The sequence below is a fragment of the Gambusia affinis genome, linkage group LG08 (assembly GCF_019740435.1).
Source record: "Gambusia affinis linkage group LG08, SWU_Gaff_1.0, whole genome shotgun sequence".
Classification (NCBI taxonomy): Eukaryota; Metazoa; Chordata; class Actinopteri; order Cyprinodontiformes; family Poeciliidae; genus Gambusia; species Gambusia affinis.
In genome coordinates this window covers 2794401-2810664 of record NC_057875.1, presented here as the reverse complement: position 1 = coordinate 2810664, position 16264 = coordinate 2794401, and the positions used below count along the sequence as shown (strand labels likewise).

The 16264-nt window shown below is 38.4% G+C and overlaps 1 protein-coding gene across 2 annotated transcripts in view; it reads right to left on the bottom strand.

Moving 5' to 3' along the window:
* Positions 1–1181: 1181 nt before the first annotated feature.
* Positions 1182–16264, bottom strand: part of LOC122836097 (guanine nucleotide-binding protein G(o) subunit alpha) — a 101791-nt gene continuing 86708 nt past the window's right edge. The window contains exons 7-8 of one of the 2 annotated variants that reach the window (XM_044125777.1): positions 7747–7900; positions 1182–3854 (exon numbers count right to left, since the gene is read on the bottom strand). In XM_044125777.1, coding sequence (XP_043981712.1) covers positions 3667–3854; positions 7747–7900 — 342 coding nt within the window. In that variant the 3' untranslated portion in view covers positions 1182–3666. Of the gene's footprint in view, positions 3855–7746; positions 7901–9367; positions 15012–16264 lie in introns of those variants that run through there. The other variant, XM_044125778.1, reaches the window with a different exon arrangement.

Below are 16264 nucleotides of genomic sequence, written 5' to 3'. Positions count from 1 at the left end.
TACTTTGTAGGACATTCCTGTAAATGCACCAACAGAGGAGGAGTAAGTGAATCCAATTTCCTGTTGACAGTACGAGTGTGGAGAACAAGAAGCACTTTGGGAATTTGTGTGGAGAAGGCCAGAAGACGTAAGGATACAGTTACTAATTTAATGGCAGGAAACCAAGAGATAGATGAGTCAGATGTTTCAAAGTCAATCAGAACTTTAAAGCAAGTGATATTTCACCTCTTTACCCCCAAACTGCTCAGTTTCTGTGCCGGAAGGACAGAGAAGACATGGAATGGCATGGTTGCTGTGAATGGCCTTAAACCTGGTGTTAGGACCTACCTGCAGGAAGTGGTTTCTGGATAGCAAGTCAACAACAAAACACTTGTTTTTCCAGCAGCTATTGTGCAGTGCATTCAGCAGTAAAACCAGCTGACCAAAGGTGTTGGAGCTCTGCTTGGGTTGCTAGGTAACAGGCTGCGCTTCTCTGGGTTTGCTAGGTGACGGGCATTCAGGGGGGGGTTTAAACAATTCACTTTCTAGACACCAAAAAGCATTAAATTATTGACAAAAACAGCTCTGTGTTTTTTTAGGTGCTTGGTCTGTTTTTAGAGACAGTAGGAACCCAAATGGAAGTACAAAAGTGTTCAAAATTTGAATTTAGCATAATATGTCCCATTTAACAGCAAAGCATTGTGGTCCTGTGCTGTTTTCTAAAAATTGCTCTATAAATAAAATTTAAGGTACAAAAACTTTTCACACCCTGGATTTTCTCCCGTTTGTGAAGACAGTAATCACATTTCCTTTTAACAGTGAGAAACGGCAAGGAGATTTTTTATAATGGAGCGAAGGGCAGGAGAACGCTGCATGACAGTAACCCTGCAGCGAGCAGCGCCGTCACTCTCAGCATTTATTGCCCTTCATGAAATTAAATCAACGCTGTTGCTGGAAGCTTCCTCTGCAGGGACAGAGATGCATTCCTCTAATTTACTGCGGCGCTTCCTGACTGCTCCACATGGCTTTTTGCAGCTCAGGGTTGGAAACTCTAGATTTAAATGTTTGACCTGAGAGAACTATTTGTTAAAAGTTACAGGTTTATTGGGATGTTAATTTTTTCTAGAATGCTTGAATATAAAACAAACAGCGATGTGCAATGCTTCTTGCAGCTGAAAGTCAGAAAATCAGAGACAAGAAGGTATTTTTTCTGTAGTCATGAAAACAGTGGCTTTTTAATGTAAACACTACATTCGATTGGTTTTTCCAGCACGGACATCCCACATGAAATAACAACCATTCACTAAAGAAGAGTAGAGGGAGAGAAAGAGAGAAAAAAGCTGCACAGAAAAAAAGCATTCACTGGGTAAAGAACAGAACGTAGGTAAGAAAAAATTAAATCATGAGGATAACAGGAACAGAATGCAAAAAAACAAACAAAACAGCTTCATCGTGTCATTATACACAGTTTTTTCTTTTTTTAAAAACTAGAAATCAAGAAGGCAAGAAAAAGAGGTTTCTATAGGTAGAATGATGAGGGGGAAACATAGATCAGGTATGAATAAATAACAAATTTCCAAATCTACTCATTGTGTGTCTGCGTGAATGTGAGCGAGTGTGTATGTGTGAGGTGAGAACTGTGCTTTTCATTATAGACCTGGAAGGTGTGCACTAAACTGAAAAGAGATAGAGAAGAAGAAGAAGGAGCATGACTTTATACAGCGCCGATGTGTTAACATGCGGCATCCCTAACTAGCGGATGCAGCCAGAAACGTGCTCTCCCCCACAAAAAGAGTGTTTTTCTTTTACCCCCCCCAGAAATAATAAAAAATAGATATTGTTATAATATTATATTTAATCGTTCTGAGTCAGGCTAAAGTGAGGAGACGGTTCTAATGCAGGAAAACAGGCAGAGGAGGTGGAGCTTGGGCCTGGGGGCGGGGCTTGGGGCGGGGCAAACAGATTGGAGCGTTACAGCAACACCGGGTTCTCCGTGGTTCCTCATCAGCTCACCGTCCAACCGGAACCGTCCACCAAACATCGGCTCATGTGAAATGGAGAAAGAAAACGTTCCGTAGCTACAAATCATGAGAAATCGTCATGGTGTCGGTCAGTGTCGTGGTGAAGGCGGTTTTTCTCTGGGAGATTTTTGCCCTTTGTGTTGCTGCAGGAAAAATCTAAACTTTTCTTCACTTCAAAGCTTCACATGTGAGCTGTTCCTGCTCGGAAACTTCAACTCACATTTTCTGTCATATTCTCATAATTCATCCCTCACCCCCCATTCAGAAACCAATCAGCTTTCCCCTTCAGTTGCTGCTTCCACATTTTTTTTAAATTGTTTTTCTATTTAATTTGCACTTTTTATGAAGTGTTTTTTTCCCTCATAAGCAGCTTTATGTTATAAGTTTTAACAATTAACTGGTCTTTTTTTATACAAAGTTGAGTAACTCATGCTATTTGTGTTGGGAATGAAAAAGAAGAGAATGAAAAGGACAGGAGGGGGGAAGGGTCAAATCTCGACGCCTGGGCGCCATGCAAGAGTCGACAGCGAGGAAAGAGAGGATGGCGGGCGATTAGTCAATAAATAAATTAATAAATTAATTAGTTTTCTTAAATGGAGACCGTTATTAGATCATTATGGGGAGAAAGGTAGAGTTTTACCTGCTTCTAAAAGCGCAGCTATCTACAGCGCAGTGCCTCTGTTACACAACACTGACGATTCAGTCAGTAAGCAAGCTTCCTATTGGCTCTCAAGCCTGGCTGTGGTTGGCGGCTGGCCAATGACAAAGACCAGATTTTGGAAAGAGGAGACCAGGGATCCTGGGTGGAAACTGGGTCTTGAATGTGAAGATGTTAAAAACCCTCAAGAAAAAAAGAACATCTTAAAATGTCTTCTCAAATGTAAACAACAAAAATAATCAAGTCAGTTTTAGCAGATTTTTTTTTTACGTTCTTATCCAACTTGTCAGGTGCATTTTAGTGCTGCTCACATATACACATATTTCTGCAAATAAAAAAAGTGTTAATAAGCCGTAAAACAGCCCAAAACGACCAGGATTAAACAGAAAGTACAGGTGAGAGGTGAGAAAAATCTGTGTACAGACTCAATAAATATACACACGATCATCAAAGAAATAAAACAGCATCATCATTTTCAAAGTAACAATAGATAAAAAAGTATGCAAGAAAAAAACAAACAGGCTTCGGTTTTGTTAACAAAAAAAAAAAAAAAATCACACAGTCGACCACGTGAGAGAGCGGGAACGGAGGCTTTCCTCAACTTTGTTCAAGATGTTTCAAGGCTGCAGGTTTGGGTTTCTTTCCACTAAAACTAATTTTGTTTGCTTGGCAACAGACCCAAAAAAACATCAGGGGGGAATCAGAGCAGAGAGGACACAAGAACCAAAAACATTAGATAGATTTATATATATATTCATATTTATATGCATGTATGCCTATTTTTTTTCAATCATCCTCATTATTAATATGTACCTAGTTGGATTTTTTTTTTGTTTTTCTTTAGAGAATCATCATCATCATCATCGCCATCATCATTTCCACAGCAGTGCCAAAGGAACAAGACAGAGGATTAGGAGGAAGAGGAGGAGGACAGGAAGGATGGGAGAAAAGTGGAAGAGGAGTGGTGGTGGGTGGACGGAGGGGGGTCCAGGGTGTGTGTGAGCGCGCTCAGTATAAGCCACACCCTCGGAGGTTGTTGGCGATGATGATATCGGTCACAGCGTCAAACACGACCTGGATGTTCCCCGTATCCGTGGCGCAGGTCAAGTGACAGTAGATTTCCTTATTTGGAGAGCGGTTCTTGCTCTCGAATTGTGCTTGGATGTAAGCTGCCGCGTCTTCGTAGGTGTTGGGTCCTGGACAAGTAGAAAACAGAACAAAAGAACTCAATTTAAATGAGATTTAACCAGATTTTATACTAAAATCTTCCTGTTTTGCAGAAAAAAAACAATAGAAAAACCTACTATCTGTTCAGTTGGAAAACAGAACCAAAGAAATAATCGAGATTTTACAGTATTATACAGTAAAATCTGCCTTTTTGCTGAAATTGCTCAGTTCAGTTGCATGTTGATGTTTTCAACTTATAGACTAAGAAATCACCAACAGCTGAGATAATGCTGCCATCCGCTGATCGTTCTCCCTCTCCAGCTATTAACTTTCTATTTTCATGAACATGAAAAGTAATCCTGGATCAGTTGTTCTGTTTCTTTCTGTGTCTGCTCTGTCTTCTCCATCCTCCAGTCGGTCGTGTTCTGGTTCTGCTGGAGTCTCTTGTCACTTTAAATCCAAATAAGCTGCTGCTGGCCACGCCCCTTAACTCAACTTAAAAAAGCTGTGAACAGACGTACAACTGTACATCTTTGAAAAGCAGAAGTGGAGCCTCCTGCACAACCAACATGAATGCAGCAAGTGGTTTCTGGATAATAAGTCAACAAAACATTTTGTCTTTTCCAGCAGCCATTGTACAATGCACAGTGGTAAAACAAATGTGGTGGAGCTCTGCTTGGGTTGCTAGGTTACAGAGCAGTTTCTGCCGATTTGTGATGTTTCATTCTGGGAGTTTTTGAAACCAGACACCAAAAAGCATCAACTTATTTCCAGATTGGTTTGTTTATAGAAGCAATAAAAACCCAAATGAAAGTACAAAAACATGCAATATGTGAATTTTCCATGATGCTTCCCCTTTAAGGATGCAAAGCTGCAAAATCCTCCATCTCCACCCTAGCTTTTCTGTCATATAAAATGTAATCAGAAAATGTATTTCCAGTGATCAGAATGAGGAGTGTTCAGACCTTTGGCTGCACGGACAGGGAGAACGTGACGCAGCAAAAGGAAAAGGTGGAACCTGTCAGAACAGCTCAGTGTGACTATCAGAGCAGCGTGAGAGACGGGTGCGCCACTGTGAGTGTGTGAAGAGGCTTATCATAGCGCACCACGCGCGTCTGTTACTCACAGTGCTTTTATCCGTCACCGCTACATCTGGCTCCCACTTCCACGTCAAGAAGTCTTTCTGCTTCCCTCTGCTGTTTCTGCAAACTCTCACTGCCAACAACTTTCCTCTCCTCCCTGTACTCGCCATCATTTCTCCACTTGTGGAAATGCAGTAAAGGAAATCTCCTCTTGAAATGAGGTTTTATGTTCCTCCAACCATTTCGCTCTCTCTCTGCTGCAAACTAACTTGGAGCTGTAATCATATCGCAAGATTTAAAGTGGCACATTTTTCAGATGGTTTATAACGCAGAGACAGTAAATCCACATCTGAAGGTCCCATGCACAACTAATGCCCTCAATCAGGCAGCTGTTAATCAGAGAACAGACTTGAGGTTTTCAATTTCCAGGAAATCTCACTCAGACAGTAAAGATTAGTCATTCATGTTTTCATATCCAGTTTTAAATGGGATCAGGACGTCCACACGGCTCTCTGATTGATCAATCTTAAGGCTAATTTAAGGGTTTAGATCAAGAGTTTGATCTAAAAAAGTAAGTCTAGCTGAATGAGGTTGTTTGCTTTTTTGCCAAAAGTTGTTGGAGAAAATTGATTTTCTGTCCCAACAGGAAATAAGAAACCATCACTGGCAGTCAGAACGGCTGAAACATAAAAGCAGCAACTTGAGCTCTGACCAAAAGCGATGAACACAACTCAAAGTTTGGTTCATTTATTTAGCAGTTTTAAACAGTTGTACATACATTTGCAAGACAGTCTGAATCAGAATCGAATACTGGACCAACCCTGCAGATACAGGATGTATTTTTTCAATATTTCTTAGCTAAGTATTTCTTAGTTCAAAATCATCAACATTTTCTATTGTAAAACAGAGATAATCATTAAAAAAGTAAATAATTAATCTACATTCCTAAGCCATACAGACATCTTCACCCTCCTTTGTCAAACTGGGATGATTCTTCCTGAGGTCATTTCAGCTCCTGCTGTTTCTCCTGAAAGTCTTTAAAATATGGATAAATGTGCAACTGGCTTTTCCAGGGCTGGATAAGCATGAAACCCCTTTGCCCCCCATAAAACTGAATCTGGAAAACAGCTTGTTCCACCAGTCTTAAAAATATTCCTTTGTTTGAAAGCAAAAAAAAAAGACTTTACAAGGTAAATGCTCAGAAAAAGTCCTACTGACCACAAAACAGACGTATGACAAGAAAAAAAAAAAATCCCAGCTACTAATAATTTTGATGTGACCATTTTTAGAAATTAAAGGTAAAAGTGGTGATTAAGGTGCAAAAAAACCCCAAAAAGTTCTTGGTTATGATCAGGAAATTAGGGGATAACCTGTGAATGTGAAGCTTTAATGTTTGCAGCTTGAAACTGCTGGCAGCATGAATGTCATAAATTCTTGCCTGAAATAAAAACATTGTTTCAACAATTCAAGCCTCGACTTCTCCAGATCAGGCGATAATGAAACAAGTTCCTCAAAGAAAGCTTGAGATCTCATTATTTCAGCAGATTAATGGGATATTAAATCTGTTGCCTCAAGAAAAAAAAAACCTTGTTATTGTTTTAATAATGAGAAAATGGAGCTGTTATTGAAACAATAAGTTTGAAAGTTTATTTTCTCAAGGTAAAGAAACAAACAACCCCAAGGTAACTTTATCTCCAGCTGATGAGATAATGAAACATTAACATGAAACACAAACGACAGGTTGTATTTAGAAAACTAAATCTAACGAGTTAATTAAAACAAGCCTCACTGAAACATAATTGTAAACATAATATGTTTTCAATTTTTGACAGAATTAATTTAAGATCGGCTCAAAATCTGTTTATGAGTTACTGACTGTGAACTCTTCCACAAAATAAAAAGGTGTTTACTTCTTTCATGTTTTGTTTTACACGTTTAAGGTGACCAAAATATTTTAAAATCAGAGAAAGATGAGATGAGGAAAAACAAGTGTTTTTGCTCCTGCAGATAAGTTGTAGCCCATTTGGCAAAAACAAATAAAAACCAGCAGCTACTCTTGAAATCATGTTCCTTTAATAACAAAAACACTACTACTAATAAAGCATATTGTTAAAAGATTGTAATTTTGGTGACACAGTTGGTAGCACTCCTGCTTTGCAGCAAGTAGGTCCTCGGTGCAAATCCCAGTCTAAGGTTTTTCTACATGGAGTACAGGATTAAATGCCATCATCACTTGAAAACTGTTTTTTTTTTTTTGCATTTATTTTTTATCATTGTTTAATATTAATGTTTATTTTAGGATCGGAAACCTTTAAATGTGACAACAAAACAGAAATAATCTTTAAGGGGAGTATTATGTGTTCCAGGCACAAAGTCCCATTTTATAGCACAATCAGGTAACTATGTTAAGTTCAGCTGTTATAAAATTAAAAATATGACTTAACAGACATTTTACTTCCTAATTAAACACCTTGAAATGGAGCTTGTGTCTCTTTAAAAACTCCTGCTCTTCCTGAAACTCTGCCTTTAAGAAATCATCACAAGATGGCTCCTCTATTAACCCTTTAACGTTTTTACCAGCGTTGCTCTGAGAGTAACTCCTATAACGAACTCAGCAGATGCTCAGTTCTATCAGATGTTTGCTAATTGCTGCTGGCTAGTCTGAAGGAGGAGGAGCTGCGTCTCGAAGGCGGAGCTAAGTCCAATCACGCATTTTTCACAGCTGAATGGTTGTGATGGAGATTAAAGGATTTCTCAAAAATGCATGAAAGAATCATGTTAACACTCCAGGTATGTTTTTGATGACGGAATAACATAATAAGTGAAAGAAATCTCTCACCTGTGTACTCTGGGAAACAGATGCTGAGTGCAGACTTCTTAATCTTCTCTGCAAACAAATCCTTCTTGTTGAGGAAGAGGATGATGGAGGTGTCGATGAAGAACTTGTTGTTGCAGATGGAGTCAAACAGCATCAAAGACTCGTGCATGCGATTCTGCGGACAAGGAAGGAAAGGATGAGAGAGGAGCGGGAACAAACAGGAAAACGGGATGATGAGGACGGATGATGGGGAAGATGAGAAAAAAGAGGAAATTTTCAAAGTTAACAGGAAGTCAACAAAAGTGACAATTTACACAATAACATGTTACTATTAAAAGTCGAGCGAAAGAGTAATGAGGGAACAAAGAGGGAAACTTTTCTCTAGGATTAATGCTTCAAATTTTCCTCAGCCATTATGCTGCTCTCATTTGACTCACACTCAAACAAGCAGCTGTTTTACTTGTTTACGGAAATCCTTTGTTAATAAATAATTACAGCTGTGGAAAAAAAGAAAAACCCAGAAAAAGAAATAGGAGGAAGAGTAGTGAAGAACAAGAGCAACACTAATAAACTTCTTGATATCCAGGAAAAACATTTTAGGAGGGAAAATAATCACACATCTCCGGTTGCTCATGTGGTGCTTTATTATCACTGTCTCATGTATAAATACAATCTTCAATAAATTATCAACAGAGAGGGAGTTACAGCACAAACAGTTTAGCACTTGCACCCATACAGTATATACACATCCATATACAGTTTGTGCAGGTTTTGCAGTACCTGGACAGTGTTTACAGTGTTGGTTGGCATGGAGACAGAGTTAACTTATGGTAACAGGAGAGCTGGGTTATGGTTGTGATGAGAAAAGGCACAGTTGATGCTCCGGAGTTAAATCTGCTCCAATGCGGCCTTGAGACTTCCTGCAGGAGCGCGAGCGGCTCCTCGACTTAAGTGCTCATTACGGCAAAGTGGGACTGAAAATCAGAAGATCGCTCATAAGGGCATGCAAGCAAGGTCAGGATGGGAGCTACTCTGAAGCTAATAAGGAAAACATTTGGCACTTTATTGTAGTTCTTCATCCCTGTGGCATGTCAGCAGCTTGTTATGCTGCTGTTGTAGGGCAAAAAACAAAACAAAACAAAAAAAATGTGGCACTTATGCAACCATTTCTCTGTGCTGCAGCCACGGAGCATTTTTTTTTTCTGAATTTAACACTGCGAAATGACAGATAAACTACATTACCCACAAATCCCTATTTTATGTAGCCAACACAGATTAGATATTTACTAACAAAGATCAGGTTTTGCCTTTTGGTCTTGTCTGTTATGCCCCAACACACACGTCTACACACAGACACACTGATTGGCTCATTGTTCTTCTCCCTGCGCTGTTTCCATCCCATTAACCCCAAACTGCTTTAGTGCTACAGTGCGGTACTTTATTTCTAAGAAACAACTGGATGTTCTGGAAGGTCAATCTGAATGAGCAGATCATAGTGTTTAATCAATACAAACACTATAAGCTGCTAAGAAATGTTGGTTCTTCACTGTTTATTAAAGAAAAAATTTCTGACTGTTCTATACTGTATAGATAGCAAAACTCAACTCTTGTATTTATTATAAAGACATACATTAAAGTTAAGTTTAAAAAAAAACTGCCTAAATAAACTGTAAGAAGAGAACTCCCTAAAGGCTTCCACTAATACATTTTTAATTGGAAACTTTGGGATGTTTTGCTCTTTTTCCTCATGTAATGTGGGCTTTTGTAAATCTTAAACTGCTTTAGCTGTTATTGATAAAGACAGTAAAAAGGCATCCATTGTTTTAACTTTTTTTAAAAAAATTAAAACAATGGAAAGGCTTTTTTCCCAATTAAAGATAGTTATAATATTTACTGAACTTGGTTGAAGAGATAAAACTAACAATGAAAATATCAGAACTTTTGAGAATCCTGACAGGTACAGACTGTTTGCAGATCTACTCCCATTTAACTAAATTAACTAGCTCTTAATTACAAGCAGAAGCATTTTCCTGAACACCCTCATGAAATCTGGTAACCAAGTTTTACAATCCACAATGATGTATTCTGCAGAAAACAGTAGCATTTTTAGCCCCTTTACTATTTCATATGTGGGTTTTATCTGACTAACGCCATAAAACCACAGTAAACTACCACTGTGAGATTAACGCTCTATGCTTTCCTACACATAATCTGAACAGCTCAGCCAGGCAGCCAGAGGATTTTCAGCCAAGCCAGAAAAATGAAGCTCATAAACTCTGTGTATGCATACATCTGGGCTGTTGCTACAGAATCAACAACACTGTGACTCAGCAACACAGCAACAATGACTCAGAAAAAAAGTTAGTAATTTCCCAGCAAACAGCCCAGTTGCTTCACTCACCTTGGCATGCCTGATGCTTGAAGCTAAAAGTGAAACTTGAGACTTTATCTACTTTTTATTTATTTGACTAATAATTATGTCTTCACTTAAATATGGCACTAAAATTTAGTTATCAGATAGTCAGTTGACTTTCTTTTTTATTTTAAAAAGGAACCAAAGAAGAAAGAAAACATCATAGAAAAGTAAAGTACCCGGTCCTGACGAGGGAGAACGACGTGAATTCCACTGATCCCAGTGGAAACACTCCATCAAAAGTCACACATAATTCTGCTTCGTTTCCTCATGTTTAGACCCAGGAAGGACGCCAACCGATATCGCAAGACAGGAAACAGTGAGACAGCAACTTTAGCTTAAAAACATAACCATGATGATAAAGTGAAATGACTATCAGAAGGAGCATTTCTGGTTCTGAAGCTCAAATATTTCTCACCAACCCTCCTTTCAAATTACAACATAGCTGCATAGCTGCAATGTGTATAAAACCAAGTACCTGATGCCGTTATAAACTGGTTACTTGACCTGATAAACGTTTGAATCTTAATAAATCATTCGTACAAACATTGTGCTCATAAAATTTGTTACTCATAGTAATACTTAAGTAAGTTAGTCAACAACATTTTGAAATTTCTCAAACAAGTTTAATTTGATTGTTACATTATTTCCAGATTTGAGAACTAGCAACTGGAGTGCAGCATAAAAGTGATGCAATGCAAATATAGGATATAATAATAATAAAAAAGTAAGGTGAATATAGGATTTTTTTTAACAAGTTCAATGTTTGGTTTCCTGTGAGAGACTGGTGACCTTGTCCACAGTCACCAGTCTTTGACCCTGAGAAGATTCCTGCAGAATACTTCTGCGCATCCTGATTTTAAAACCATTCATCAAAAGCTTTTAAAAACCTTTAAGCTTTTGGAATCAATGAGAGCCATGCTGAGGGGTGCATGTACAACATCAGGTGAACCAAAACGACTTTACCACATGTCACTTCGTATTGTTTCCAATAAACCAGAGACTAAGACATGTGCAAAGTCATTTCAGTTCTGGAAAACAATTAACTTTAACCAAAAATATCCAAAATGCGTAAAGCTGCAACTCACAAACTCTCACACTAATTGATTTAGATGTACAAAACACATATTAGATCATTTAGGTTTGAATTATGTTTATGCTGTGAACAAATTGGGGGTAAATTAATAATACTGATCAAGAACAGCTGAAAAAACTCCTCCATGTCATTCAGTGCTGCCAGATTCAAGGAGATGGAGCTCAAACATTATGTCATCACTTTCTGGTGCCAGGCAAATAAAAAAAAGAAAAGGCTTATTTTATCATTGTGAACTGATATAAAATGTCACATAAATGGAAAATTCAGCAGGATGTCTTCCTCCAACTGGTGACAGATCTTTATGTTAGGCACTAGAAACAAAAAACCAGCAAAACTAATAAACTGCGCTCATTTACTATTATCCTATTTTGAAGCCTTTTCTGGCTTAATTCAGTGAGCTTAAACAACAGCAAAAATTGTAAGGCAAAATTGAACAAAATCAATGTTTGATGAAAAATGTTGCCAGTAAGGTGCATTCTTTGGATCTGGAGACCCAAAAATTTCATTTCCATAAAAAAAACAAATATGCAACTTCCCCTGTGGATTTAGATGGAAAGTACTTTCCATAAAAAGTAAAGAAAACTTTATTACTAAATAATTTTACTACACAGAATAAACAAAAATAATAATAATAATAAAAAAAAATCAAGAATACAATTATTTTTGTACTATCTATTCTACCAACAGATTTTCAGGAAACAGTGCATCATTATTCTTACGCACAAACAGCAGATTGTCTGTTTGCCAAATCAACCAGAGTCTGTCTGATGCTTCTAGCAACGAAAGATGGGAACATTTGGCAAAGGAAGGTGTGGCGACATTTTAAAAACCCAAGGGCCGTTCTGTGCGCTCTGTGCATGTGTGTACACTGGCCTGTGCTGCTGTGTGTGTTTGTGTTAGCGTAAAGGGTAGACAGGTGCCTTGCGGGTAATTAATCCACAGATACAGACTCCATCACTGCACCCCTGAGCTGATGCCATCTCCCAACACAACACGTACACACACGCTTGTGAGCTGACCTTTCCTGTTCTGTTAGATGACACACACACACACACCATTAACTGTACACAATCTGCAAAAACACACAGACACAGAAAATCCACAAGCAGAATCATGCACAGCAGGCCGATCAACAGCCTCGGGGAGCGCTTCGTTGCTAATTAGGAAATTTGGCGCAGACGTGGAAAGATGAGCTGATGATGTCATCTACCTGTTTAAAAGTGAGGCAGAGGATGGGAGTGATGAAGCACGAATCACAGCAGTAAATCCACTCACATCAAACACTTGCAACCTTTCAAGACGGATGGGCAATATGGACTTAATGTTTTAACACAACATTCTGTGGCACTATTGTGATAATGATAAAAGTGATGATAAGAACTTCTCTAATTGGTAACGGCATTTAATCATATTTTCAAACATGGATATTTATTGAAAATCTTATCGAATAGTCGAGAAAATAGTAAAAAGAGCAATTTTGACAGTAGCTATGTTTCCATTACAAATGTCCAAAAAACTGTTGATATTTCACTAACGTCAAAAAAACCTGAATTTCGCTACTGCAGTGTTTCCGTTAAAAAAGAAACAATTAAAATCACATGTGAATAGGTTTGTCACGAGATAAGTTATTAAAAAAACATGGCCGCCCTATTATCCTCCAACTACTTCCTGTCATCTTCTTCTTCGTGGTTTGTGCCAGTGGCAACATCTGATTGTTGATCATGTGAGTCGTGATGCATAAAAAAATCTTTCCATTACAGTTCTGAAAAAAAAAAACCCCAAACAATTTTGATACTACCAAAAAAACCTCCACCTCATCATAGCGCCAAATCAATCTTGAAAGTTGAGTTTTTGCAGAAGTGGTGTTTTCATTAAAGAAATTATATTTTAGCATCTTGAATGGTTGACGGAAACACAAGGAATAGACAGCAATTGGAATTTTATCACGATAAATGATAAACTAGATGATAAACGCCCACTCCTACCTTCCATAACACATAAAAATCTTCAAACTGAACCCAAATCCCAGCCATCTACTCTCTCCAGGTTTCAGTCTTCCAAAGCTCAGCTCTGGGTTTTTACGGCGGACAGTAGGAATGTTACAGAGAGCAACCTCAGAAAATGGCTGAAGTCTCAGGGTGGGGTGAAATCGATGCATCCATCCAGCCACTATCTGTAGCTGCCGGGCTGAGTCAGCTTTTCTAGCCCATTTGTTTTAAGTGGTTTCATAATGGAGTCATGCACACTACAACATGAGGCAATGATGCAACCTCCTCCCAGCTCAGATCCTGTTTTCCTCCACTTACATCCTTATTGTCAACAAATAAAAAACAAAAACACACAATTGATAATTATGTAATAAGAAACGTTAGAGTTGTAAGTATTTACTTTCGGTTAACATGGTGAGATTTTTGATAGTGACGTTCTTTAAAATATGGTTGATTCTCAGATCTCTTGCCAGGTCTTATGTCTCATATCAGAAGCCAGAGGAAAAACTAGCCTAAAATGGTTTTCAATATTAGAAACGGTAAAAAATACTCCATGTCCAAACAATACATTACTTGTCGCCATGCAGAAAACAGAATAAAGAAAAGTGTGACATCCCTGCTATTCATAGGAGACGTGGACCACAACCACAAATGAACAGCTAAAACATCCCCTAAAATGCTTATAACTCTCTACTTTATTCATTCAAACACCAAATATACCTTAATATATATTAATACAGACAGTGTAAACCTGCTTAACAATACCGCAGAATATCAACCGTTTTCCTCATTTCCGCTCTCAGGAGTTACAGCTAATCTTTGTCAAGGAAAAATGAGATTGGCTGCTTTGCAAACGCCAGGCATTACCATGTCAATGAGCATTACGTTTAGCTATTTTAGCTTCTCAAGTGACATTTTCTTTTGAATAATTTGGAGTCATTCCACAAAAAAAATTCATAAATATAAAGACAAAGCTAACGTAGGAGTGTTCAGTTATAACCACAGACATTAGCTTATGTTTGTCTTCAGAGACTAGCTAACAGTGGTAGCAAAACAACCCAATTTTCTGGTTTGCTATTGTGTTCAGTCACCGTAACAAAGACAGAGGAGCACTGTGTGTGCGACTGATTCAATGAAATGCAAAAATCAGGTAATTATAGGAGCTAAGAATACACATGCAGCGGCCATGTTGGATTCTGAACAAGGTTGATGAGGAATCTTATGATATTAGGCCAAATAGAATGAAGCATTAAGCAATCAAAATTTCTAACAACACTATGTATGCATTAATGGCTTTTCTAACAAACTTGTTAAGGTTTTCTTACAATTGCCTCTTTACAGAATGAACCAAGACACCATTGTTTGGTATAAAGGCCTGAGACAGAGGCGCTAGGACAGGGAACTGGGGACAGGTAAGGTCAGAAAAACAAGGGTTCGCAGTGGGGGTGGTCCAGGACTAAACAAGCAGGAGTTAAATCAAGCTGGACCAGTCTGCTCTGTAATAAAGGAGGACATCATTTGACCAACTCTCACAGGATGGCCAATCAAATTGGCCCCACACACATGACATAACAAGGTACCACAGAGGTAAAAGCATCCGGTCAGTACAAGCCGCAGCCCCGCAGGTTGGTGCCTATGATGACGTCTGTGACAGAATCAAAGACGAACTGGATGTTGTTGGTGTCCGTGGCGCAGGTCACGTGAGAGTACACCTCCTTAGTGGGCGACTTGTTCTTGCCTTCGTAATGAGACTTGATGTAGGCAATCCCGTCTTCGTAATTATCTGGACCTGGAAATGGGAGCCAGAGGACATGAAGCAGGAGTTACGACCAGTTTAATGGATTTTTAATTTGTTTAGTTTAATTTCGTTTTGACTTTTTGTCTAATTCAGTTAGTTTTGATTGAAACTAACTGAAGTAATTCAGTTCAGTTAGTTTCTAGTTTTTATTAGTTTTGTTTTAGTTTAGTTTATATTACTGTTAGTTATTTCATACTTTGGTTAATTTTTAAGTGCAGAATTCAAAAAGGTTGCAGTATTGTTTTGTGATACATCGACAGGGTAATGAGTACTCAACAGAAGATACTGTTTTCATAAAATGTAGTGGATTGTTGTTGAACAACAAACTGGCTCTGGCATTTTTTCCAAACTTTTGATGTCGCCATTTTCCGACTAGCCGTCATTTTGTGAACTAGTGTAATCGCCACCAGGAGGAGGAGGAGGGTTGTCAATTCCTGACAGTTAGAAAAAAAAATCCACATCAGTTTGAAGGACTAATGAATAAATCCATAAACACAAAAACAAAAGGTATTGTAATTCTAATCTCAGTATATTTTCATAATATATGCAGAGTATAGCTCCAGCTAGTTTTCCCCATTAATTGATGTTTTTATTTATTTCTGTTAATGAAAATGTTTCAGATTGTATTATTTAGTTTATTTGTGATAACTTTAATAACCTTTAATGTGGACTTTTAATGCGTTTTTCATCTGAACCGTTTCGATCCGTGAGCTGCCTCCTACTTCCCATTATCCCCGTTTTTTCCTCCATCAGCGCTATTTTGTGATTTTCTTTCTGAAAACCGAACCTTTGACTCTTGAGCTCAGCAAACATTGTGCTGAGGTGTGCTGAGCTCACTTTAATAAACGTGATGCATGGACAACTTTCTGAGACAAACTGCAGCTGTGAGTTTGCTCCAATAAATGGAAAGTGATGGACATTAATACGTCCCGTTATTGTTGCCGCAGTGCGCCGCTTTCTCCTGGATTACTATGATAAACCAGCAGTTACAGAACGAAACTCTGACACTTCTGATAACCTGAAGCTAAAATCACTGGAGCCATTATTTGTACAGTGAGTGTGATCAGTTTAACGCCGGAGCCAAATCCACTGTGGCTCCTTTCAGGTCCAGTTCATAATTAGCTGTTGGGGCGAGCGCCGCCTTCTGCCAGCTCTTGGCTCGCTTTCCTTTGTTCTCGTGCTTTTGGGATGAATCTGATCTCAGCGACTGCAGTCATTTTTGGTCCAAGCGCCGCCAAAGTCTC